Here is a 26,460-nt window from a genome sequence, read left to right as displayed (position 1 = left end):
TTGGCACTCGATTCTATTTTACTGCTACCTTCTTCGGAGTCGTTGATAGAGTCGAGGCCTTCACCGGAGGAGATGGTGGTTAGTAAAGGCCAAATCTGGAGTGGGTTGGGTGGGTTGGGTGGGCTTAGTGGTTGTCTGGGTTTGGTTGTGGGGTGGGGGGAGGTGAGGATAGGGTGCAGCTATTGGAGGTCTGAGAAGGAAGGAAGGAAGGAAGGAAAGGGGGGGTAGGATGTGGCTGCGAGCGAGGAGGAAAATGGGAAAGGGAGACTAGTGGGGGTTGGGGTTTAGTGCGACGGAGAAGATGATGGTGATTTTGTTTTCTTTGGTTTTTAATATGTTTTCTTTTCTTTTAAGTTTTTTTAAATTTTTTATAAGTTTCAAATGTAATTTTTTTTATTTAATCCATGTGGCATCATATTATTGAATATGTGAGACCCATGTGTGTGTCACATCATTAATTTAACAGATTTTTGGATGGAATATGACGACAATGACTACTTTTGAGTACACATATTAACCTTAAGGACCACAAATGACGCAAAAAAACATAAAGAATGCAACCATATAGTTTCACAAACCTCAGGAAGTTTTGTGATAAAAAACCTATTATTTTTCTTGATGGATTTGCTCCCACGGGCTTTTGGCCTTTGTATACGCGCAAATTACATCCGACCCTACATCCCAGCTTAATAGAGAAATACAGGAAACAACGAAGGTTCTTTACCATTTGCTGAAACTCTTCAAAACCCTAGAACTATAAAATTTCCGAATACACAGCGTTTTATTGCTCCCTCTTTCTGGTAAACCTAGGGTTTCGACAAACCCTAGCTCAGAGAACCTTGGGAAGCAATTCTGAAGCCAGCGATGGACTTCGACGAGTACGATTATCTGGAGAAGACTGTGCAGGAGAAAGACGAGAAGGACTCGAAGAAGAAAACGAAGAAGGACGGAACCGAGAAGAGTTACAGAAAAAGAGAGGTTGACGACGACGTTTCGGTCGGTGCCGAAGATGAGGATAGGAAGAGCAGTAAGAGGTCGAAGGGCGAGTACGAGAATGGCCGCGATAAGGATCGGCACCACAGAAGTGGTAGAGAGAGGGAGAGAGAGGGCGAAAGGGACAAGGACCGAGATCGTGATCGCGAGCGGGAAAGAGACAGAGACAGGAGTAGTAGAGATAAGGACAAGGAGAAGGAGAAGGAGAGAGAAAGAGAGAGGAGGGAGAGAGATAAGGAGAGGGAAAGAGAGAGGAGAGATAGAAGAGAAAGGGAGGAGAGAGAGAGAAGAGAGAAGGAGGAGAAAGAGAGGTCTAGGAGGAGTGCGAGTCGATCCGAACGTGAAGAGAAAGATAGGCCTCGCAGAAGTAGCGACCGTGAAGAGAAAGAGAGGCCTCGCAGAAGTAGCGACCATGAAGAGAAAGAGAGGCCTCGCAGAAGTAGTGACCGCGAAGAGAAAGAAAGGCCTCGCAGAAGTATCGACCGCGAAGAGAAGGAGAGGTCTCGCAGAAGTCGGAGCCGCTCTGATCGTGATAGGGAGAGGGAAATTAGAGAAAGGGAACGAGAAATTGAGTTGAGAGAGAGCAGGTACTATTAGTATTGATAATATGATTGTTTACTTCAATTGGGTTGTTTTGTGATGTTAGGTTCTCATACTTTATCTGGTTTGCTCTTCTTAATGCTCGTGTTGGTACTTGCATAAGTATTTTGTATGGTAATGTGGATTGTTTTGTGGGAACTACAGGCATTATTTGTCTCGCACCTTCAAACATTTTTTACTTAAGCAACCGCTGTTCACTCGAGTAGTTACAATGATGTTTTTTTGTTGTTCATTTTTACTTTTAGATTAGGAAATTAATAGTTAAGAATGAATCGAGCTTTGGCCATGGATTGTTTGCCGGAACTTTTCTTTACCAGGGCATTTTAGTTTTTGGCTGGTTACTCTCTGTTTTAAAAGGAATTTACAATTAGATTTGACATATATCATGTTTTTCTGTGTTAGGTATTGCAACTCTCTCTTGTAGACCAAGATTTTGTCCTTCTCTTCTTCAACTGTTAATTATTACTTGCTGTGAGGAGTATTGAATTTTTTTGTTTTGGAGAACGCATTGAACTGTTGAAATTTGGAGAAAGTATTAAATTTCAATTGATATACGGATATTCCATTATCTTGCTGCGATTTCCTGTCAAGGTTCTTGCTAATAGTTAGAGATGTATTACAGTTAACAATATAATAATGTGTTGATTACAGAAAGGGGTTCTTTTGCATGCCAACAAATACATGGATTATATTAAGGGAGGGTTCTTGCCCTTTCTAATGCACCATAATGCCTGGGTTATGAAAAGTAATCCTTAAACACTTCATTTGAAAATGATAATTATATTATAGTTTCAAATTATTAACTGTGTCAAATGACATTCAAATGCCAGGAGGTTTAAAGACAAAAAAGATGCGGTGGAGCCTGAAGCTGATCCGGAAAGGGATCAGAGAACTGTTTTTGCTTACCAGGTATGTGGCTTGTGCCTTTTCTCTTCAATAAATTTATTTTAATTTTATTTGCAATCAAGTCTTAATCCTGATTATTTTTTAAGGGTTTCTTGGTTTTCTTAGAAATTTTAGTTTCGATTACAGATTAATGCTATTTAGTAAATGTTGTTAATGGATCAGACTCACAATAAAATAGTCAGAACGATATGAGAAAAATGAGAGTTTATTTCTAATGTTAGGATTTTTAAAGTCAAGTTGATTTTTACAGATATAAAATTTGAACTGATATATGTAGAATGATTGTTGATCTGGGAACGTAATGAACCTAAGTTTGGGAACCTAATGAACCTAACCAAATTCTTTCCCTTTTGCAATTTCTCTGACTATTCTTTGGTTGGTTTAATATGGTGATGACAGATGCCACTGAAGGCAACCGAGAGAGATGTTTATGAATTTTTCTCAAAAGCGGGCAAGGTTGGCTGAAATTCATTCATTCTTTTAGATTATTAGATGATTTTTTTTTTCCCTCTTGATGAAGTTATGTTATATTATATATAACCAGGTTTGCTACCTTTATTTTCTCATTTTGTGATATCTGAATTAGGATTCTAATCTTTTAATCCTAATACCTGAGAATAATTACAATCTTGTTGCATGAGACACTACTTCACGCATTATGGTTGCATGGTATTGAGATTCATTTGCTTCCTGTTGCAGTACATGCTCCTCTGCCTTCAGTTACGAGTAATATAATGACTTTCTATTGTCTCAACATTCTGTATATGTGGGGTGAGTGAAAATATGCAAATGAGTTATGCGGTCATCTTGTGAACACCCCAAACTAGGTGCTTTATCATGTAGTGTCAATATCTAAAATATCTCTGTATAAGCCCCTTTTCTTTCAATACATGAATTTCTATTTGGTCTTACATTTTTGTTATTGTTTCTTTTTTCCCACTTTCAGGTGAGGGATGTACGACTGATCATGGACAGGAATTCTAGACGGTCAAAAGGAGTTGGGTATGTGCATTTATATGAAACTATATTATAGTCATGTGTGTGTACTTCGTAAGATAATTGTTTGCATATCATCCTTTTAGAATCAAGTTTAACTGTATTCTTAAATGAACTAGCAATGCGATAATGATGAGGGATGGTGGGAATACCTTGCACTCATGTTTAATCAATTCATGCTGCGTACTCAAGGTAGACGACAAAAACCTAATTTTTATCGTTTCGCGCTTTCTTCCTCTTCGTGTTTCCTGCTATAAGGGCACCGTTCTGCATCCCAGTCCACCTTTTCAAATTCTTCATTTAATGGTCCTCCCATTCTGTTGTGGAGATTGGTAATGACTTGCTGGAGTTTATTTATGATAGCAGATTTTCTGAATGGTAAAATTTTAAGTGGGTAGCGCGAGTGGACAGTTTTATCTCAATTTCCTTTGGTTCTGATATTTCATAAGTTCTAAGTCTGGTTGACATCTTATTGCTCTTTCAAGTCCTAGTTAAGGCTTATCTGGAAGTTCACTGTTAATTTTCATGATTGGGTTTTCATTATCAAACTTTAGCTCATATGACTGCTTTTTTATTTTCCCATGTACCCTATCCTATTAGTGTTTTCTTGTAGATCAATTTTTAATGTAATACTCATGTTTTTTTATTTTATTTTATTGTGATGAGCTAACATTTTCTTTTATATGAGTCATCAGATTCATCAAAAGAAATTCAGCTTGAGCTCTCTGCCCTAGAGTTTTTGTTTCCCTACATCTATTTGATATATGCTTTGTAAGTTTTGATTGCAATACTTAAGGTCTTGTATGTTCCATCAAACTTACTGTGTAGGGCCCTTGATACTGCAGGTATATTGAGTTTTATGATGCAATGTCTGTGCCAATGGCTATAGCTCTCTCTGGCCAACTACTTCTAGGACAACCTGTAATGGTAAAACCTTCAGAGGCTGAAAAGAATCTTGTTCAGTCCAACACATCTGGTGGGGCTGTAGGCATTGCAGGACCATATGGTGCAGTTGATAGGAAACTGTATGTAGGGAACTTACATTTTAACATGACTGAGACTCACCTTAGAGAGGTAATTGCTACTTGGTTTGTCATCTATGTTTAGTTTTCTAAATATATGTTTACTTTTATGTGTATATAACATAAGCAACTGTCTGGCAAGAGGGCATTTCCCTATATGGACACGCATATATGCATGTGCTCTCTGTGTAGGATGCCCTGTCTTTCTTAAAGGCAGGATGTGTTGAGAAAACCTCACTTCTATTCAATTTTCTTCAGCTTCGGTTCCATTTATTATTGACAGTGTTGATTATTTTGGGCATATATTGGTCCCTTAGAGTTTCAATTTTAGGTTTTAAATTGAAGCAAAAATTGAAGCGACTAATCGATCCGAGACTAGAAACCTTAAGTTTAAGCTCTAAATAATGAATCTACACTATGAAACAATCAACCATGTCAATAAACGGGACTACTATAAACTAGGAGTTGTTAACAGTATTTTTTTATCTTCAACTCTCTTATAAAATTAGTTATTTCCTCACAATATTTTTTATTTATTTATGTTGAATGCTCAGATTTTTGAACCATTTGGTCCAGTGGAACTCGTGCAACTTCCCCTTGATCTTGAGACAGGACAGTGCAAGGGGTTTGGCTTTGTTCAAGTCAGTGATTACTTCTCATTTTCTGTTTAGAAGATTATTATGTTGGTTGGTACTTATTTATTTGTTCATTATGTTTATAGTTTGCTCATCTAGAACATGCAAAGGCAGCTCAAAGTTTGAATGGAAAGTTGGAGATTGCGGGTCGAACTATCAAGGTAGGTTTGCATTTTTTATTGTAGATTTGTAGGGAAGTTGGATATTACAAGTTTCTAGAGGGAAATGATAGCTTTAATATTTGCAATTACCTGTCAGTATATCTGTTTGTACCTTCGTAACGAATTATTATTATTATTTTTCTTTTGTTAATATCCCATGTTAACACAGTTATTGGACACTATGTAGGTTTCATCTGTTACGGATCATGTTGGATCACAAGAGACTGGAGCAAAATCTGCAGACTTTGATGATGATGATGGGGGTGGTTTGGTGAGTTTCAATCTTTTCATTATGTTGATGAATGTTAGTACGTTCACGTATATTTTAAGCACTAATATTGATGTTAATGGAATAACCGAAGGTTGAAAAATATAAGTATTGACAAAATATCAGTATTCAGACTAAATGATGGAAATTTTGAATGAAGTATTCTGAAAGAGCATAAAATACTTCCAGTAATTGTTAAAAAGAAGGGAACAGCGAAATGTTTTGACATTTAATACTAAGCATGTGTATATATTATATATCAAGGGGTTGACCTATGCAGATTAAAAGGACTTATAAATGACACGGAAAGGGGAAAAGGGAAGGCTTTTTCCATCCTCCTGGATTGCAGAATTACAACAAAACAGATGTAATCGTGGAAGGATGGAGAATCCTGGAACAGTGAATTTCAATTGTGGGAGCCATATGTTGCCTGTTCTTGAAGTGTATAATATGAATGAATAATTCAATTTCTACAAATGTGACTTCCTCTGATGTGAAGTGTCTTTCTTTGCAGTCTTTAAATGCCCAATCGAGAGCATTGCTAATGCAGAAGCTGGATCGCACTGGTATTGCCACAAGGTTTGTCTTCATTTTTCTTCACTGGTTTCAGATAATTATGTCATGATCTTGTTTCTAATTGTTTCTCTTTTGGCAGTATTGCGGGGTCTCTTGGAGTTCCAGTGCTGAATGGGTCAGCACCAAATCAACGAGCTGGTACTTTGCCGATCAATGGTCAAACGGCAGTCTCTGCTCCAATTCTTCCGGCTACAGTTATGCCGCTTGCAGTCACCGAACCCATTGGAAACCCCAGCGAATGTCTACTATTGAAGAATATGTTTGATCCAGCCACTGAGGTCTGTGCTCTTTAGTTAAGATTGTTCTGCTTTCCTTCGAAGAAAAAAAATTTGTTTTGAGATTTAATATTATATTGCAGAGGGAGCCAGATTTTGATATAGACATTAAAGACGATGTTGAAGAAGAATGCTCGAAATGTGGCCGGGTGAAGCATATATACGTGGACAAGTAAGTACATAAATATATATACATACTGGTTATGAAAATATATTATAAATATCTTGTTTGTGTGACAGTATTGGAAGATTTCGTTTGTATTAATGAAAATATCTTACAAATTTGGGCATGGCACAAATTGGTTTTGGAGGTAGGTTGAGGCCCAAGCTTCCAACCGACCAGACCTTACCGGGTTGGGAAAATTGGAAACTGAAACTGACTGAAGAAGTTTCAACCAAGCTACCCCAACCTGATTCAATTAGGGTTGAGTTGTTCAATTTCTAGGGTTGTGCTTGAGCATACAAGCATTGAAAAACAATGTAACCCACAACAAGACTACAGCACTTGAAATAGAGAGAAACCAGAAACAACTTGTTTTGATTTAAAGCAGAAAAAAAAAAAAAAACAGGCTGTTAGAGAGAGGGAGAGAGACCATAAGACAGGGTGCAAAGGAAAAATATGAAGCATGAAGCACATACTGAACAAAAACAATCTCCCATTGGACATAAAATCAAGCATGCAGCGCATATTGAGTTTGTTATTCTCCAACAGTAAAAAACAAATCCAATAGATAAAGCACGGCGGATAATGAAATTCAATAGGGGTCATTGAATGACTGGTGAGATTTGATGGGAGGGAAGACTTAGAGAAGAGAAACTAGTAGGGATGGGCGATGGGGTACCTACTAGGTAGTGGTGGTGGTGGCTGGTACCCATTGCCCATCCCTAGAAATCGGAGGGGTTGGCAGCTGGGGATGGGAAATATGGATTAGGGTCAAGAATAAGAGCATGTATTGGGTGTTAGATATGCTGGCTGGGTCGGTTTAAAACACTTTTGACCGGGCCACTACACCAAAGTAATCTGGGGAGGTTGAAAATATTTTAAACATTTAAGAGCGGGATAAGGACCAACCTGCATCTCCCCGCTTCGGTTGGACAGGTGTGTCTGGTTCATTAGAAATTCACCTGCCTCAATACAAATTGATAAGATGAGCTTACGTATTGCACTAGTCAAAGCCTTAGTTGGCACGTTTGCATCTTGCATCTAATAATGTAAATTGTTACTTTTGTCACTTTATTAGCCTTGAGGGAGCCCCCTTTTAAAATCCTTTGGTGTGTTTATAGTACTTTCTAAGCATAAACCGTAGAGGGAAAGGAGGATTGGATAGCTCCTCAAAACCCTTATGACATAGAGAACTCGAACATAAGTTTAGTTACGTTGAGTAATGAAATATTTTAATATTTTCCTGGTTAAGAAACAAAGGTTTTGTTAGAATGCTCTCCATTTTCCGTTATTATTTCAGTTTGATGATGTGGACAACTGCTTAGAGTACACAGGCTATTCTTGCAAGCATGTGTCTGCATACATGTTTGATATGGGAGAGGAGGACGTGGATTTCAAAATTTGAGAAGTTCTTTTCCATCCCTTGTTTTGTTTAAATGCAGAAACACTGCTGGTTTTGTGTATTTGCGGTTTGAAACTGTGGAAGCAGCAGCTGCAGCTCAACAATCTATGCATTTGAGATGGTTTGCAGGCAGGCAGATTTCAGCCCTGTTCATGGTAATGTACCTTGCCCCTGACGGAAGTTTATTTTTCCATTTCTGATGTCAAATATGCTTTTGGTAATTCTTGTGTGGGTCTAAAATAATAAAGTACTAAAGACCTTATGGACACACCTAGAACTGAACTCCCTGATGGATTTTGAATCCATAGGTTTTACAAGATGCATTGACTTTACCTTTTGGAGTTCTTTGTTGTACCTGTTTAATTAAATGAATTATATCATTTCTCATTGACATTTGGTCTCTGCTGCAGCAACCGCAAGTGTACGAGGCCAGGTTTGGAGCTTAGAATGGAGTCGAAGTGTCTTTGTGGTGGTGTTTTTAGTTTACAGCTAGTCATTTCTTTGCCCTTTTAGGATACAAAATTTCCTAGTTTTCCGATCCTTACACATGTATGATTACATCGAATGCATGACACTCACTTGGTTGAAGAAAGTGTGTAATTTTGTACTCCAACCGTCTGTTTTATATCATTAACTAATATTAAGAGTTCAATTTATCTGTGCTGGTGTTTTTAATCTTACCAACTCCCCGTTAAAGTGTGGTGTGTAATTTTGTGTTGGTTGCTCCATCTATTTTCACCTTTGGGAATGGCGTCGTCAAACAATGTGTAGCGCCGGAGACACCAACCCATAAGATACCAACTAGGGGTGGGAAAAACAGAAGGCCAACCCACCAAAATGAATTGGCCGAGACTGATCTGGTTTTTGAACCCCATCTGCGCGTCTAATCTCATCCTCACTCGTGTCTTCTTTTCCCTCATTCTTGCGTAACTTCATCTCTCTCTCTCTCTCCTTTCCTCGCCTTTCTTTTTGTCATCTTTGTGTATCATCTCTCTCTCATGGCCTCTTTCCTTGACATGTAACCTTAGATCGACATTGAAGATGACAAAATCAAGGACCTCATTGCCAATAGAACAGGATCTTTCTCATCTTTGTGATACTGTTGCTCTTCTAGCTGTGTCTTGATAAATACTATCTTTGAACAATTCTAAGGGGTACGCTAGTGAAATCCGTAGGTGTGAAACTCAGGCGTATCTTTTCCTGAGGTTGAGATAAAAGCTTACGGCCTGTTTTAGCTTAACTGTAAAAAGAACTGTTCGGATGACTAACTGGAGTGTTTTTTTTTTTTACTCTAGTCTAATCATGTTTATACTATTTTGTAAGTATAATGTAATGTTATTGTTAAAAGCTTAGTTCGGTTATCACGAGACAATAATTTCCCCTGAAGCGATGGTCTAACTACAAGGGGAGGGTTTATCGTTGGTTAATTAATCTGCCAAACAACCACAATGTAATATTTTAAGGGTAAAATAGTAAAACAAACTTTTAAAATTAATTAACTTAAAACTAATTAACAGTTAACAACCCAGTCCACTACTTTTTACTTTTTATCTTCGCACGTGCCAAGTATCTAGTTTTTGTATATAAAAAAAATTAAGAAAAGGAAAGGAGTTTGTTACACTTACATGAGTATTCGGATATAAGACCCTTTTTTACTAAGCTAGGGTTGGCAAGAGAGTCTAGTTTTTATTTCTGAAAGAAGTAAGAACATCTACTTGCCATTTGGGAGCTCCAAATTGTGATCGTTGGACATAATCTAAAATAGGAATTAGCGGTCTTGGTGGCGATTAGAGCGCGACCGGAAAAGCCCTACACTCTCTCTCTCTCAGAAATCATCTGATCCTGATTTAAATTTGGCAATTTGCAATTTGGTTTTGGCCAGCCATTTTCTTCGGCTTTCTATAGTTTCATTTCTTATTTATTTATTTTTTATTATTAGTTATCTGATTTAAAATTAGGCTTTTATTATATAAAAAGTCCCTCATTAAAAATAAAAACAATTATATAAAAAATCCCTCATTGAAAAAAACCAATTATATAAAAAGTCAATCCAAAACCGCACAAAACAGGAGGCTTTTGGGACGTAATTTCAAATCTGAAGCACAAGGCTTTTGAAAGCCGAACAAACAAACCCCAAACGAAGAGAACCAAAAAAACAAAAAAAAAAACCTAAACCACACACAAAACGCAGTGGTTGCTTTTGCTTTGCCGAGCGGCAGCTTGTTGCAGATTCTTCCCTCCCAGCGCTCTTCTGTAAAACGGTAACACCTACCCCTGATTCATATCTTCTCTCACTCTATTTCTCTTGCTCATGCCGTTTCATTAGGGTTTGTTTGTTGTTTGGTTTTTTGGGTGCGCAGAGCAGATGGATAAGTTCCAGAGGGTGGAGAAGCCCAAGGCCGAGGCGGCGCCTATAAATGAGAATGAGATTCGCATAACCGCTCAAGGCAGAATGAGGAACTATATTACTTACGCCACCACTCTCCTTCAGGTTCCTCCTCTTTTTCCTCACTGCTATGCCAACCACAAACATGCCCTTTTTATTATTTTTGTTTCCTCATTTGTTTTGTTCATATTGTACAACACTTTGTGTGTTTGTAGAAAAAAAACTTCTGCCCTTGAACGAAAATTACTATTATGTTGGAGTATGTAATTCTTTTTTCTGCGTCAACTTTCCAAATTGTTTATATCTATTAATTCTGCAGGTCTCTCATGGTTTTGAATTGTACAAAAAAGATGACATTTAAACGATCTTTGGGGACTGGAAGTCTAACAAAGAAGGATGAAATGAATATGAACTATTTCGTAGGTGGAAACATTAAAATTGATGCTAACATTTATGATTTATACATCCAGCAAACGTGAGAATGGGGTTTGTATTATGTCTGACAAGTTCTAACCTCTATTTGCCTAAAAACTACCACTTGTTTCCGATATCCATGTGAAACTTAAATCCTACACATTTTTGGGCGTAGATTGGATTAAGTTTTTATTTGATTGCAAATCTACTTTTCCCTCTCTTCCGGTCCAAGTATTGTCACATGTTTAATTTGCAGTAGTTCTATATGCATATTAGTTACTTTTTTGCTTTGGGGTTTCACAATTGAGGTAGAAGTTGCAACTTCAACTGCCTCCTATTGTTTCTGTGGGTGGTTCGTATTTTTCCACATTAAATCCCTTTTTCAGCTCTACCTTAAAATACTTGTATCTTCTGTAGGAGAAAGGGTCTGATGAAATTATTCTCAAGGCAATGGGCAGAGCTATCAATAAAACTGTGATGATTGCTGAACTAATAAAGGTGAGATAACTTGTGATTTTTCCGTGTGGCATATACATGTGCTTCATGTGTGCATGAGCGTTTGTGTCTATACTTATTTGCTGATAAAGCTCTTCTACTTCCAGAGAAGGATTGTTGGTCTCCATCAGAATACTTCAATTGGATCAACTGATATTACCGACGTGTATGAGCCCCTGGAAGAAGGCCTGGATCGGTATGAAACCATATACTCTTATATGTTTCTAAGCGTATGCTGATGTGAACTTTTTGTTTCCCTGTTGATATTGATTTAAGTGGTTGTGTCTACTGCTGCAGTGTAGAGAGTACTCGGCATGTTTCAATGATCACTATTACTTTGTCGAAGACGGAGCTTCATACATCCTCTACAGGGTAAGTCATTTAGATTTCTGTTTGGATGCTATGTAGTGGATGGTGTATTTATGGTGTATCATGAGTGCCCCATTCAGGTCATAAGTGATCTGGTTTGTTACTTTTTTAAATGTGGTAACTTTTATTATGTCACTTGAATCATGCGTAAGGTCCAATGTGTCTTGAGGAATAATATTACTGGTGATTGGTGCCTAGAATTCCAATTATATCAAGCCAGCTAGAGCCTGGAGATACACAAACATTGCGTTTTTATGTGATAAAATTCATGGTGTTTGTGTAAGTATGTGGTTTGATAGATTGTGTCTGGATCCAGGACAAAAATACATTGGAAATTTTTTTATTCTGTGTGATTAAGCTATGATCTTGAATCCCTATATGGTTTTTAGAGCATCCCTAATTTTCTTTTATTTACTGGAAATGGAATACAGATACCAACCCCCTCTTCCGGCTGACCAAGTGAAGCCATTGAATGATTTTGAGGATAATGGAGGTGATATGATATGTTATTGTTTATGTCTATGAAGTTACTTCTATGGTATAACAACTTCAATATATTGGTTTGTGATGTGTCTTCCATATAATGATTTGATTTCATGAAAATCAGAGGGTTCGCCTAGATTCCGAGGCAGGGGTCGTGGTGGCCGAGGACAAGCTAGGGATAGAGGTATTGCTCTCTGCTCTAAAATTATTTATGTACTTTTGTCACGAGTGTCTTCATAAGCTCTGAAATGGAGTTGGAAATTCTCCCTTTTAAATAAATGACATCTCATTACCTGTGATGATTTCCTGATGTCTTTCGTTACAAGTGGCTAAAGTTGCTCACGGGGTTTTTCTTTGGTTCATGGTACTGTGTGTGCAGGAAACTACAATGGGGTTGGGGATTATAATGGAGATGGTTGGGATGGTGGGCGTGGTTATGGTGGCAGAGGTAGAGGCCGTGGAAGAGGTGGTTCTTTTAGGGGACGAGGAAGAGGCTATGGTCAGTCGGGTGGATACTATGACTATGTTGAAGGTGCACCTGCCCAAGGTCGCGGTAAGTTCTTGGAGTAGTGATTTCTATGCTCTATTGTTTTGTGCATTTTATTTCCTCTACTGCAATTGCACTTTGTTTTTTGGACTGACTGCAAGTGCGCTTAGTTCTTTGGCCTGCAGTAGTAAATGGAAATCTTTTATTTTTTTGGTCGAAATAAATGGAAATCGTTGTAGGTAAATCTGTTAGTGGCTGTATATTTTTCTCCATGTAACTAATAATGTAGTTTATCGATATAATTTATAGCTTTTTTCTTTTTGGTTTTTGTTTTGCCCTGGTTATAAGGACATTATATTTTTCGATCTGTCAAGTTAATTTTTTAGTTTTTTCATTACTCTCTCTCTTTCCTGGCCAACATGCTTTTATTATTGCTAATATCCTTGAACAGAATTTCTCCTCAGCAAAAATTTTAGGATGTGGAAACTTTTGCACTGTCGTTATTCTTAGCCATTATTTTCAGCTGTATTCTTTGCTACTCATCTGTGGACTGTTGGAATTCTTGTTAAGTTGTTCAATCAATTATCTGATAGTAGATGTCCTTTGAAGGTCTTGCAGGGCGCGGTCGAGGCAGGGGAAGAGGCCGTGGTCGTGGTCGTAATACCAGATTGGAAGGACAAGCACCCGCTGCTTGAGCAGATGTTTACAAAGATATGTGTGTGGACTTGAAAAAAAGAATGATATATGGGATGCCTGCTCTGCTTATGTCGTCGTGAAGTTTGCTGATATATCTATGGGCACTGTCTTTCCTTTGAAGCTTTATAAGTGTTGCAACCGTGATGCTTGAAATTTTGTTTTGTAGGTCGTGAGGTAGGAATACTGTACTAGTTTTTGCTAATTAAGGTTTTTTTTATACACCTTACAAAAGTTGTAAAACGCTTTTTCTTTTTTCGTAGAAATAATAGAGCAGTACATTCTTTTATTCTTAAATGAATATTGCATGCTAACTCTAACAGAGCATCACAATCTTGTATTTGTTTCAAGCTAATTCCAACAAGGCATCTTTTTTTCTTTTTTCTTTTTTTGCCAAAAAAAAAAAAAAATTATGTATATTAATATATGTGAAACATATGATGTATACATGCTGGGAGCTCATTGATGCATTACCACAAGCTGGAGGTTTCAGCTTTGATACCCAGCCATGAATGTGAGGTCAATTCAACTATCTCAAGGCTTTGTTTAAACCCTAAATCGATGGAGTCATTTATTGGGGATCAATTCAAATTTATACAGATTGAAGATAGGGTTGTTGACATCTTATTTAAAGAGTGAATAGAGGCGTGGAGTTACTAAAGAGAGGCTTGTGTTCGAAAACCACCATTATGAAGAAAGGATCACTTTCAAAACCGCATACTAGATGCATATTTGGGCACGTTGTTTTCGAAAATCACAATTTTTGAAAATTCTTAGAAAGGAAGGATGACTTTCAAAGCCGCAAACCAGACGCAAATTTAGGCCTCTTGTTTTCGAAAACTGCCCTTTCTAGAACTCTCTACTTCAACTATAAAATTGACTTGAAAACTAAGTTGCTATGCACAAAAAAGCTTTAGTCGAACTCCTTCTCTAATTACATAAGGGAAGCCAATCCCATTTTTTCCACTTACACTCCCTTTTGCTTTTTAATACTTTTTAATCAATTTTGTTCAATTTTATTCTTTCTCTTTCCTATTCTATCCTTACACTCCATTTCCGTTTAATAAGAAGACATGTATAATTAATTACTAATATTATGAAAAATAAAATAAAAATCTGAGACCATTATGCATACCTTGCTCTATGCATGTCTATTAACTACAATAAAAATAAATAGTACTCACATACTTGGTAAAAAAAACAAAGAATTTAGCGTACAAATACTTACATTTCTATCCATTTTCAAAATTTAATTTAATTTTTATTAAATTTTCTTAATTTCAATTATTAAAACCTTAATGTAAGGTAAAAGTAGAATATGAAAGAAAAAAAACATAAAAGAACAATATTTATTAAAAAGTATTCAAAAGTAAAAGGCAATGTAAGCAGAGAAAAGAGGACCGGGAAAATCAGCTCCTTTCCATAATAAATTTTGCATTCTTTGTATAAAATGAAGGTCTATCATAACCGTGAAGGCCAAGATGAAGAAGAAGATTGTGATAGTACTACTTGCGTTGATGCCAAGTTCAATAACATCGAATTTCCCCCACCTTGGAGTAAGGTCAAGTCTAGCAACATGGAATGACAATATTAGGCATCAATATATGTGTACTATCGCTTGGATGAAATGACAAATTTGTCTTCTTGCATTCTTTGCATTTTGATATATTGATTCAGGTGATGTGATAAGTTACACGACTTTTTGTATGACTCATATACTTCATTTTTGGAAATTTGGAAATTTGGAAATTAGTATGTTCTGAACTTGTCGTAAGTGTCACATGTGTTGTGATCTTAGAAGGAAAGACTTTCATAAAAAATCTTCTTAGTTATATTTTTTCTTCTCATATCACTTGGAAACCAAATAGTGGAAAAGTTATTTTATGTATAATGAAAGCTGAGTTTATTGAATTTAATTTTGATTATTAAATTACTCTTTTTTTTTCTTTTTTTTTTGAGAAGCAGTAAAGTTCCATTGCAGAACAGGGCATAAGCCCAGATACATCAAGAAGAACACTTCCAGGAGGTTCTTGCAATACAGAGAAAAAACAAACACACCAACTAAATACAGGTATTACAAGATTGTTAAACAGCAAAATACAACAATAATCCCAGCTAACAAGGAGTGACAAATTAGGAGGACCCAAATCCTTTCAGCCAAGAGTGCTTAAATAAGATCAAGACAGAGAACAAACTCTGAAAATTCATGGGACAGGAAACACCCAAGAGTGGAGGGCATACCCGCACAACATCCACTGGGACATTCCAGAGAATATCACAGCATCCCCTAATCCCCTTAATCCCCAAGCACATTAACTGTAGATCCACCAAATTCAGCAACTCCACCTCCAAAAACAGAGAGATCTACACGAGATCTACCACAAACGCAGCAGATCTAGCAAGATCAACCAAAACCAGCCACAAAAGACTGGAAGACCAACCCTTAAAGAAAAGGAAAGAAAACAAAACCTTGCAAAAGCAAGGAGCAAACAAAACTCAACCAGAGCTGGGAAGGAAAACTCTCCACAACATAACGGGGGGGAGAGAGGCCTGGATTATTAACCGAAGGGGGTGGTTCCAGGGGAGAACCCCTAGAACCGATGAGGATTTCAGTTCTGGAGTTTGTGTTGGGTTGGGGGAGAAGAAGAGTCGAGAGAAGAAGTCTCGGGAACGTATTATTAAATTACTTTGATGCCCTATTGAGTGTTTTTGGTTGGGCTTGTTTTAAAAAATCAATGGTAGTTTTGTAATTTAAAAGAAATTAAAAGCTTCTTTATTATGTTGTAAATGGACTTTGGGTGTGTTGGATATAATAGTGAATCTCCTTAATTTATATACCATATTTTTTATCCTCACCAAGAATCGTTTTGGCTTGCAATTCTGTATTAGCATTCTGGTTAAATTTTTGTTGCTAATCAATTTAGTTTTCTTAAGTATATTTGAGCTTCTCATCTTGCCTTAGACATATCATAACTTATCATATAAAGTGTATAGGTATAAATGGTTGACCATAATATTCTCTTTTGAATATAGGTGCTGCTGGTTTATGCTTTAATGTGCCTCACGAGTCATGACTCTCAATGCTCATGTCGGCTCTATGTTGACTTTTATGTCAACGATCGCAAAGACCCCTTGGTTCAGAGACTGCACCAGAAAGAGCCCGAACCAATCTCTACCTCCTCCGAACCAACCCATTTCCTTACGCATCCACGTCATCATCGTCTTCCCCAAAGGACTACGAGTTGCTGAAACAAGAAGAGGACTTTTTTCCAGAAGCACTTCAACTCTGTGAATTATAACATGGTGGAGCTGCTGGTTGGAGTTCTCTGTAATGTTGCTTGTAACGAACAATGTGACTTGATTTGATGAGGTATGAGGACAAATCATTTGCAGTTTGTAGTTTGAGTCATTCACCTTGAACCAAGTGTACTAAAGATTGTGATAAGAACAAGCCAAACTTAAAAGAAATTCACACAAGTTCAGAGAATAAATGTTTTTTTTTTTTAAATATAAACTTTATCATATCTAAACAATAGAAACAAAAAATTTCTCTAACCGCACAGACCTTGAGCCTTCCCCCTCCTCTCTCCTCTGTTCGTCCATTCCTCTCTGCTTTGACTCACAACAAACCCCCCTCCCCTACTTTTCTCTCTCTTGTCCTCTCATCATCTCCTTCCCAACCCCCTCCCCTCCCTTCCCTTCTTACCCGCCCCTCCCCTCACCTTCCCTCTCCTTTCTCTTTTTTGTTTTTGTTTTCTTTTTTGCAGACCTAGGGTTCGAGTTTTTTAATTTCTTGGGGACGATGGCTGACTTTGTTGGGTTGTTTTGAGGATCTCGGGTTCCAGCTCTTAATTTACTTCATGTGTTTTAGTTTTTGTTTGTAATAAGTGCATCAACTCTTTTTGTTTTTGTTGTGTGTCTGTAGCCTCTATTTGTAATTTTTTTTTTGTAAGAGTTAAAGATTGTAGTTTGCAGTTGTAATTTTGTGCGTTGCGGTCTATGCCTGACTTTTGCAAGCTTGTGACTTTTATGTCGGAATTTCTTTGGCCCTCTATGGCTATTTGTGGAGGTACACTTGTGCGCTTGATGTTGTCGGTGGAGTCATCCGTATTTGGATTAACCCTTTATAGTTACTACTCTTCCGTATGTGTTATAATCTTGTGTGGTTATGTGTATTCCAAATTAAACCAAATAAAAGTTTACCTATTAATTAAACTTTGCACACCATCCCCAAAATCACATAGTCAGCAGCCTAATCCCACACACAACACATTTGCCCCAAAAAATTAAAAAAACCACAAGTGTCATTTAACTTCATTTTCCTTGTTTTCATAAAATCTTGTATTTTAGGATTTTTTTTTTTCTTTAATAAGCAATAGTCTGAACGACAATGGAGAAGAAAGTTTCTCACACTCACGACTAAGGCTCTTTTTCATTAGGCTAGACCAACACCAAGTATTTTGGGAGTTTAATTTGAGCGTTTATGGTTTATTCGAAAAAATATGGTGTGGCTTAAAATTGATCACATGGGAACACATCAGAACGTTTCTCTACATGTTTGGTGTTGGTTTGCTGAACATATCATGAACCAAGTTCGACGAAAGCATAAGAATCTCAACTAAACAAACCATACACAAATTTGAACACCAGCCTTCTGGAACATTCGATTTCTTCTGGGAAAAAAACACCTTATATTAAATGGAGTTGGTTTCACTCATGCTTAATTATCTAACTAATTATGGATTAGGGTTGTGCTTCTCCATTTGAACCCAACATTCGTCTAGCAAACCCAGTCATGGTTCAACCCAAAACAAAACCAAAAATTAGTACTACAGCCATCCAAACTGTGCCGCCACCGCTGTATTCAAATAATAATTTTCTATAATCAGTTTACGTTTTTACTTTCAAGCAATTAGTGTAGTCAAGTTCTTTCGATTTCTAATATTTTATTATTTCAATTCAAGTTTATTTATTTTAAACTTATAGTTCTTAATATAAAGATTTTAGTCAAGTTTTCCTGCAAGAAAGTTTTAATTAGTCAATTGATTTTAAGACCATTCATATAATTCACAATTGTCTATAATAAAATATTAATTAGAAACATTTAATTATTTAGGATTATTAATTACCCAACCCCTCAAGTTTCCATTGCAGTAACAGAGACTTAGGATTAATGAGCAAGAAGGGTGAAGAAGAAGCACGGATTTTATGCACAAACAATCATGGAAAAGCTATATATACACACACACACACACTAATTATTAAATATTATTTTAGGCAAGTTAAATTCATTCTAAACTAAATATTATGAAGCAATTAAGCAAGGGGAACGCCCAATCTCTCTACTTGGTACAAAAAGCAATTGATAGAAAAGATGTTATCACTGAGATAAGCCAATCCCATCTCCTCCTAACTAAGTGGCTAAAATTCCCATTAGGGTTTCACCTTTTAAAATGTCCTCACCTTCTTCCCATGTGCTGATCCTGCATTCACTGGTTTGCTCGTCAGATAAATGCTCGCAAGAGACCGGTATCTTCGCTTCTTGGGCTGATCAACATCTTCTTCTTTACCAAAAATCTCTTCAATCTTTGCCCAAGTGATCACATTGATCAACGGCCTCTGATCAACCTCCTCACCCTCGTGCTTAGTGTTCTTGTTGCTCCTGCTGCTGCTGCTGCTGCTGTTGTTTTTGTTATCTTCGTCGCTAAGCTGCATCAGCTGCTGCGCGGCAGCCAAATCCGACTTGGTCATGGCCTTATCGGGAAGATCGGTTTTTCGAGACGATTTTTCCATTGAAGAGAATTGGTTTGAAAAAATAGACATAGAAAGAGAAACGGGAGGTTTTATCTTTCTCCTGTGGTTATATTGGGATTTTTATTGGTTGGCTGTATGGGTTTGGCGTAGAACGTGTTTTACGGGTACGTGTTGTATGAGTTTTGAAGGAAGGGAGAGAGAGGGAAGCAAGAAACTGCAGCGTTGGTCCTATGGAGGTGGGTGGAAGATGTGATTTCGCTTACGTGGATTTTATTTATATTTTTATATTGATATAGTGTATAGCTTCTCATCAATCTTATAAGTGCACATCTCATCTAACGCGGTTGGATTTAGATTTCAACAACACATTGACTTGCTTTCTTGACTAATAAGGATGAGTCATAAAATCAAATTGTTCGTTTTTCTTGTTTCTTTTTTTGGTTGCTTTGATTAAGTTAGTCAATATAGACTAAAAACAGGTAAACAATTCCTGTGGTGTTGTTGTCCTGGTCCACCATAGGAATTGTTTCACATCCCATAATAAGCCGCTCTCCAGATGGAATTGATGAAAGGTTGAATTGAACGCTACCAAATTGACTAAGGTCCTTCAATCTCTTAAAAATGTTAAGTTTCATGTAAGTGATGGTAGGGTTGCAATTTGGGTTGTAGTTGAGATATGAACTTAAACCAATACAAGTCAACCATTCCAAGTCTATAGGTTAATGATTATTTAGTCTTATAGCATTTAGTTTTCACATTATTATGGACGATTTGTTGCATTGTTGAATTGTTAAATATATACATATAGGTAGATAGAAATTCTCTGTGCAGAATATATGTTGTTGAACTTGTCGAGAAGGAACTGAGTCAATGTTGTAACAACCCATTACGGATTATTTTCATTTTTACCTTCAAAATTTTAGTGTAAACTCAGATTTTCGAGCCCCCTTTTTTTGGGGGGACTGGATCCTAGAATTTCTTTTGCACTAGCATGTAGAGTCATCTCCATGAGCGTGTAGGCACAAATAATGTGCGAATCGAAATTATAACCAGAAAGTTATGGTCAACGAAAATGCAAGGCCAATTTTGTAACTTTTGAAAAATTATTTAGAAAAACCCTAACAACTCTCTCTCTATCTCTCTCTCTCTCTCTCCCCCCCCTGCGTGACTCGCCTCACGGGGAAAGGCCACGAAGTCACGGTGTCACACAACCCAACCTCACAATCCAGCCACATTCCGATTGATTTTCCGGCCGATACAAGTCTCTGTTGGTGATGGCCCCTTCTTTAGTTTTGTTCATCTCTCAACAAGGAACAACTTCCTAGTTGACAACACCTTCACCGTAGCCTCCTAGTATCCAGTATAAGGCTCAATAGATAATTGGTTTTCTGAATTTTCTAACGTCGTGTCTGGCGATTCTAGTGACGATTTCTATCAGTCCAAGTCTTATCCTCTCATCATGCTCTACATGTTAACATAGGTGCATTGTGTCAATTTTGAGGTTTTAGGAATTGATTTGAACATCCACGACCGCAGTCGGTGGTGGCATCGCGTGGCAGATTGGAGTTTTGCCTAATATGGACAATAGTGTGCTCAGATTTGGGAAATTCAGTCGTTTGATCAACGATTGGAGTTTTGGCTGAGAACAATAGGACCGTTCGATCAATCCCATTTAGAAATATGTCGCTCCTCGTGTCACCAGAAGTGTGTAGGACCGTATGATCTTCCGTATCGACGATTCTAGGGTTTAGTTAGTCGATCACCATCCGATTGTGCAAGCTACGTTAATCCAACCGTTTGTGAACAAATTTCTAGGGTGTGTTCAATGGATATCATAGTTGACCCTTGACCCATAGGAACTTTCATATCATAATTCTGAGTTTGTGGGCCCTGCATACTCGATTGACCTAGATGGTGTGCCCCGTCGTCTCGGTTGATCAGATGTCTTCCGAGGCCACCTTGGCCTTTGAGAACACTTGAGACGATCTTCAAATGTCATTGTTTAGGTTTCACACACACGTAGGGTTCCGGGAAACTAAGGTTTCATTTTAACGTTCCAGTTCCATAATTGTTGAATCTAACGCCTCTATCTATTGGATTAGTTGGTCACGCTTCATGTACTTCTCAAGATGGACCCACTCAGAATTGAGCTAGCTTCAGACCTTTTGTGAGTGAACTTTGTTTTCTAAATGATTTTGACGAGTTGAGTTGCTTATAAATATTTACCTTGTGTGATTTGAGTTATTTCGTTGGTTTAAATAAGCTTTCAATTGATTCTTGCATATTAGCAGTTTTGATGTTATTGCTTAACTTAGATGGTTAAACATTTTGAGACACCCATTGATCCAAAACTTCTAGTTGATATAACTATGAATTCCTAGTTTATAGGAATAACGGAACGAGAGGAATTTTAAGACAATTAGAGAAACAAAAGGAAGAAGCTAAGGAACTGCTTTGAGTTCTGCTTATCTATTACATTCAATAATTTACATATTTATACAAGTTTTGGCTTCCAAAAATAACTAAAGTAAAAGAGTAAATGAAGTTAAATCATAAAAGTTATGTGGTTTAAAAGCTCCTACATACTTAAGCCATGAAAAGGTGGTGGCTTAAGATCAATTCTCTTTTAAGCCACAAATTATTCATGGATTAAATAATATAATTGGTTTATATCAATTATATTATATTATATTTATTATAATATTGAATTGTTGTAGGTAAGACATCCATTTTATATGGCGAGCTTGCTGCAACTTAGACTATGTAGTTAAAAACTGAAGAGGTTTATGATTTGAGTGAACTACAACTTCTTTTCCCAACAAGTAAGCTCTCCAATGCTTCACTGCTTGATGCATTGCATACAGCTCCTTGTCATAAGTCAAATAGTTCAATACCGGTCCACTAAACATCTCAGAATGGTATGCAACCGGTTTCCCATCTTGAAATAATACGGCTCCCATGGCATAGTTCGATGCATTTGCTTCCACTTCAAATGGTTTCTACAGATTTGGTAATATGATGAAGATGGTCTTCCCATGTGACACTAAATATGTGAATGTCATCTAAGTATACAATCACGAAGTCGTCAATGAAAGGGCAGAGTACTTCATTCATCAATCGCATGAATGTAGCTGGAGCATTACATAACCTGAATGGCATGACTAACCACTCGAAGAGTCCCTGCTTCATCTTGATAGCAATCTTCGAAGTGTCTTCTTCATGGATGCGAACCTAGTGATAGCTGAATTTGAGATCTAGTTTCGTAAAGTAACGAGCACCATATAAATGATCTAATAAGTCATCAATCCTCGGCAATGGATACTGATTCTTGATGGTTATTTTGTTGAGTGCCCTATAATCAACACACATTCGCTGTCAGATCTCGGATCGGCTCCGCCGTAGCAAGATATTGTCCGCTTTGGGCCCCCCTCTCTGCCCTCACGGTTTTGTTTTTGGGAGCTCACAAGCAACTTCCCAGTGGGTCACCCATCCTGAAATTGCTCTAGCCCCCAACTCGCTTAACTTCAGAGTTCCCATGACTCCGAAGCCAGTGAGCTCCCAAAAGGCCTCATGCTAGATGGATGCGAGCATGTACATATAAGGCACATCACTCCCTCTCCATTGGTCAATGTGGGATCTTACAATCCACCCCCCTTAGGGGGCCTGACGTCCTCGTCGGCACACTCGCACCACACGGTAGAGTGGCTCTGATACCAAATTGTCACATCCCGGGATCGGCTCCGCTATAGCACAATAATGTCTGCTTTGGGCCCCCCTCTTTGCCCTCACGGTTTTGTTTTTGGGAGCTCACGAGCAACTTCCCAGTGGGTCACCCATCCTGGAATTGCTCTAGCCCCCAACTTGCTTAACTTCGGAGTTCCCATGACTCCGAAGCTAATGAGCTCCCAAAAGGCCTCGTGCTAGATGGATGCGAGCATGTACATATAAGGCACATCACCCCCTCTCCGTTGGTCGATGTGGGATCTTACATTCGCCAGCCTCCATCTTTCTTAGGCACAAGTGAAACTAGCGAACCACATGGTGAGCAACTAGTTTGATGACTCCTTGTTCAAGAAGTCCCTGAATTTGCTTCTTGATCTCCATAGATTCCATCAAAGAAGTGCGATACAAACCCAAGTTTGGTAGAGGTGAATCTCCTACCAACTGGATATCATGCTCCATAGCTTTCCTCGGTGGCAAACCATGCACATGCTGTAATAAGTCCTTGAACTTCTCTTGCAATTTCCCTATGTTTGAGCATTGCGTATGAGATAAAGACAAAGCAGACAATGTCACAGCTCCAGAACTCTGATCTTGAGGTCGAATCATCAACAAAACGAATCGCCCACATGAATTGACTAACCTCTTGGCTTGGTTAGCTGTAAGCAAATTATCTGCAGCTTGAGGCTTGCAAGCGTTGATGTGGAACTCCTTCCCATCCTTCATAAGTCGATACTTGTGAAGCCTCCGATAGTGAACGGCACCTCGAAATATGGACTGCCTAATATGACTTGGCAAACGTCCAAAGGAACCACCTTACATGTCACCTAATTGATATATCGATTTGTGATAGCAAATTTGAAGGTACATTGCTTCGTGATCTGTAAGTCAACGTCCTTCTGAATCCATCTTAGCGGCTATGGCTTAGGATGTCGTGTGGTGTCTAAACCCACTTTTCTTACTAAAGCCTCTGAAATCAGGTTTTTCTGACTTCTAGGGTCAATGATAGCTTGTACAACACTTTGCTTCACCTGAATATTCACATGAAACAACTTTTCACGGTTATACGTGTCTTCAATATCTACTGGTCTTGTCATAAAGGTAAGTGTAACATCAATTTGCTTCAACCCTAAACCCTAAGTGTAACATCAATTTGCTTCAACTCTGGAAGCTCTTCTGCCTGTTGTGCAGTTATGGTGGCTTTTTTTGTCATTTCTCCCATGGTTGTTTTTTTCACGCTTTGGGCACAACTTAGAATGGAGTATCCAGCACTTGTCTTTCGCATGTCTGTTGGTTTGACAGTGATCACAGTAGACCTTCTGTGTCTGACCTTCCTTGCTCTGCTTCCCCTTTTTTTGCTAGTCAATTTTGTTGACATGTTATAATCTGTCATCCTTCTTGTTAGTTCTTTTATTTTTCGCCTCAATGGCGATGGCCTTCATAGTAGCTTCTTCAATAGTATCTATGGTGAATAATTTTAGTTCTTTCCGTATATAGTTGGCAAGACCTCCAGTATACTTCGTGAAAACATCGTAGTTGTCGACATCGATGTCCAGAACCATAGCTTGGTTGTGGAACCCTATTGTATACTCTTGTACAGGCTGCCCAAATCTTTGTCTGAAGTGTTGCCACTTATACCATCTTTCATCTTCATAGCCAACTGGATAATATTGTTTTCTCAAAAGCATCTTGAAGTTCTTCCAAGTCAATTCTAAGACATCATATTGTCTTTGATAGGACTTCCACCATGTAAGGGTATGGCTTGAAAGTTTCAAACTCGCAAATTTTATTGTTTGCACATTAGAATACTTATAAACGGTGAAATAAGTTTCTAATGTGTCTATCCAGTTATCTAACTTTTCAAGATCAACATCTCCTTTATATATAAGGATATCAACCTTAAAATCAATTTTTAAGGTATCAATAGAATTTTTGTTATCACCTGATTCAACTTCCTTTTTCGTTTTATCGGCTTGTGTGTCATCTTCATCTTCGCTATCCTCAACACCTTTTTCTTGAGCTTTTGAACAGGCTCATATGATGTTGATGGACGCGAAGGTTTTCCAATCTTCAAACTCTCCATGAGTTTAAGGATTGCCGCATACAAGTTTTCAACTTGTTGCTCAAGCTTAGTGATGTGATCGCCATCACTAGATGTATCCTATTTGTTTTCTCCAGTCATAATGTCTCTCTTGGACCTTGACTTTCAGTGTATGAGCAAAGGACCTAAAAGTTCTTTTCCAGAAGCTTTGCGTTGGTTGTGAGTTGAGACCATAAACCACTGTCACCCTCTCGCACTTGATCCAAAACTTCTAGTCAATAGAACTATGAATTCCTAGTTTATATGAATAAGGGAACGAGAGGAATTTTAAGACAATTAGAGAAACAAAAGGAAGAAGCAAAGGAACTGCTTTGAGTTCTGCTTATCTAGTACATTCAATAACTTACGTATTTATACAAGTTTTGGCTCCCAAAAATAACTAAAGTAAAAGAGTAATTGAAGTTAAACCATAAAAGTTATGTGGTTTAAAAGCTCCTACGTACTTAAGCCATGAAAAGGTGGTGGCTTAAGATCAATTCTCTTTTAAGCCACAAATTATTCGTGAATTAAATAATATAATTGACTTATATCAATTATATTATATTATATTTATTATAAGATCCTCCTGAATCACCCATGATCCATTGCTACTCCTTATAAGTTTATGATATGGTTATATATATATACTTGAGTTTAGTTTTTCGAAAGTATTCTTGATTGTTATGATTTCTAGATTTCATTATGACCACATGTCTATACATATATTTTCTTCAATTATATGGTTGTTATTATAGTATTTTCTTGAAGCACGGTGTTCGTCTATTTTGTTGGTCCCAACTAGATACCTTAATGATTTTCAATTTGCCTGATTTTCAGTAAGGATGTTCTATGAATGAAGACTTGAAAAATAGACAGTTTGGAGATCATTGAAAAAAAATTCATAGGGGACCCTAAAGGGTGTCCCTCAAATAAGCTTATGTATATATTTATACTTTGGAATTGAGAGAGTAGTTTCCAATTCACCTTATGAGTACCCTGCCCCAATTACAGTGATATATACTCAAATTTTTGGGACCCATCAAGACACACATATACTTTTTGGGAGATGTGTCGGGATGTCTTGCCCTTTAGGCGTCATCTACGCGCGTATGACCAACTAGTTCAGTCAACTTATCCCCCATTGTGGTTGGACATCTCATCCCCCATCCCTGATCTCCCCTACCACAACTTGTGTGGCTGCAAAGGTAAGGGATGCCTAGGCCAGAAGTAGCCCTGTCCTTTGGTACATATATAAGCATATGGAAGGAGATAAAGAAAAAGGATAAAATTTCAATCCTAGCTTATGGCCCCCTAAACATTGAATCCTAGCTCCGCCCCTATGTGGCTGGATAGCTTATCCCCCATCCCCAATCCCTCAACTGCACATACATCAAGATTACTATGTACATGTGGATTGGTCAGATCTTCCCTGAGTACGAGTTTGGTGAGGTTTTAAGTACAGTTATGAGTTGATTATCGAAGGGTATGTTGAACTTGTTAGCGTCAGCTTTAGTTTGTTAGCATTGACTTCAGTTTGTTAGCTTCAACTTCAATTGTTTTATTGATGTGACACACATTAAAC

The 26,460-nt window shown here is 37.7% G+C and overlaps 3 protein-coding genes across 5 annotated transcripts; 2 read left to right on the top strand and 1 right to left on the bottom strand.

Moving 5' to 3' along the window:
* Positions 1-686: 686 nt before the first annotated feature.
* Positions 687-8,655, top strand: LOC110770850 (Splicing factor, CC1-like protein). The gene is made up of 13 exons (XM_088254830.1): positions 687-1,580; positions 2,424-2,502; positions 2,899-2,955; positions 3,446-3,501; positions 4,341-4,569; positions 5,072-5,158; positions 5,239-5,313; positions 5,501-5,584; positions 6,096-6,160; positions 6,237-6,435; positions 6,516-6,604; positions 8,038-8,152; positions 8,408-8,655. Exons 1-13 carry the CDS (start codon positions 865-867, stop codon positions 8,441-8,443), a joined length of 1,887 nt encoding a protein of 628 aa, XP_088110956.1. The 5' UTR covers positions 687-864; the 3' UTR covers positions 8,444-8,655.
* A 1,412-nt stretch (positions 8,656-10,067) lies between these two features.
* LOC110770851 (uncharacterized) lies at positions 10,068-13,621 on the top strand. 3 transcript variants are annotated; one of them, XM_021975073.2, is made up of 9 exons: positions 10,068-10,258; positions 10,363-10,488; positions 11,215-11,295; positions 11,400-11,488; positions 11,590-11,664; positions 12,093-12,154; positions 12,269-12,328; positions 12,524-12,697; positions 13,241-13,621. In XM_021975073.2, exons 2-9 carry the CDS (start codon positions 10,363-10,365, stop codon positions 13,324-13,326), a joined length of 753 nt encoding a protein of 250 aa, XP_021830765.2. In that variant the 5' UTR covers positions 10,068-10,258; the 3' UTR covers positions 13,327-13,621. The 3 variants fall into 3 exon arrangements, with proteins under 3 accessions (XP_021830765.2, XP_088110154.1, XP_088110152.1); XM_088254028.1 differs by having other exon boundaries at positions 10,358-10,488; positions 13,250-13,621; XM_088254026.1 differs by having other exon boundaries at positions 10,069-10,258; positions 10,358-10,488.
* Positions 13,622-18,521: 4,900 nt separating this feature from the next.
* LOC110770852 (uncharacterized) lies at positions 18,522-19,206 on the bottom strand. Its single transcript, XM_021975076.2, has one exon. It carries the CDS (start codon positions 19,145-19,147, stop codon positions 18,773-18,775), a length of 375 nt encoding a protein of 124 aa, XP_021830768.2. The 5' UTR covers positions 19,148-19,206; the 3' UTR covers positions 18,522-18,772.
* Between the last annotated feature and the right edge of the window lie 7,254 nt (positions 19,207-26,460).

This window comes from Prunus avium, chromosome 6 (genome assembly GCF_965620075.1).
Source record: "Prunus avium chromosome 6, drPruAviu1.hap1.1, whole genome shotgun sequence".
Lineage (NCBI taxonomy): Eukaryota > Viridiplantae > Streptophyta > Magnoliopsida > Rosales > Rosaceae > Prunus > Prunus avium.
Note: the sequence above shows the minus strand (reverse complement) of the source record. Positions and strands in the feature narration are given on the sequence as shown.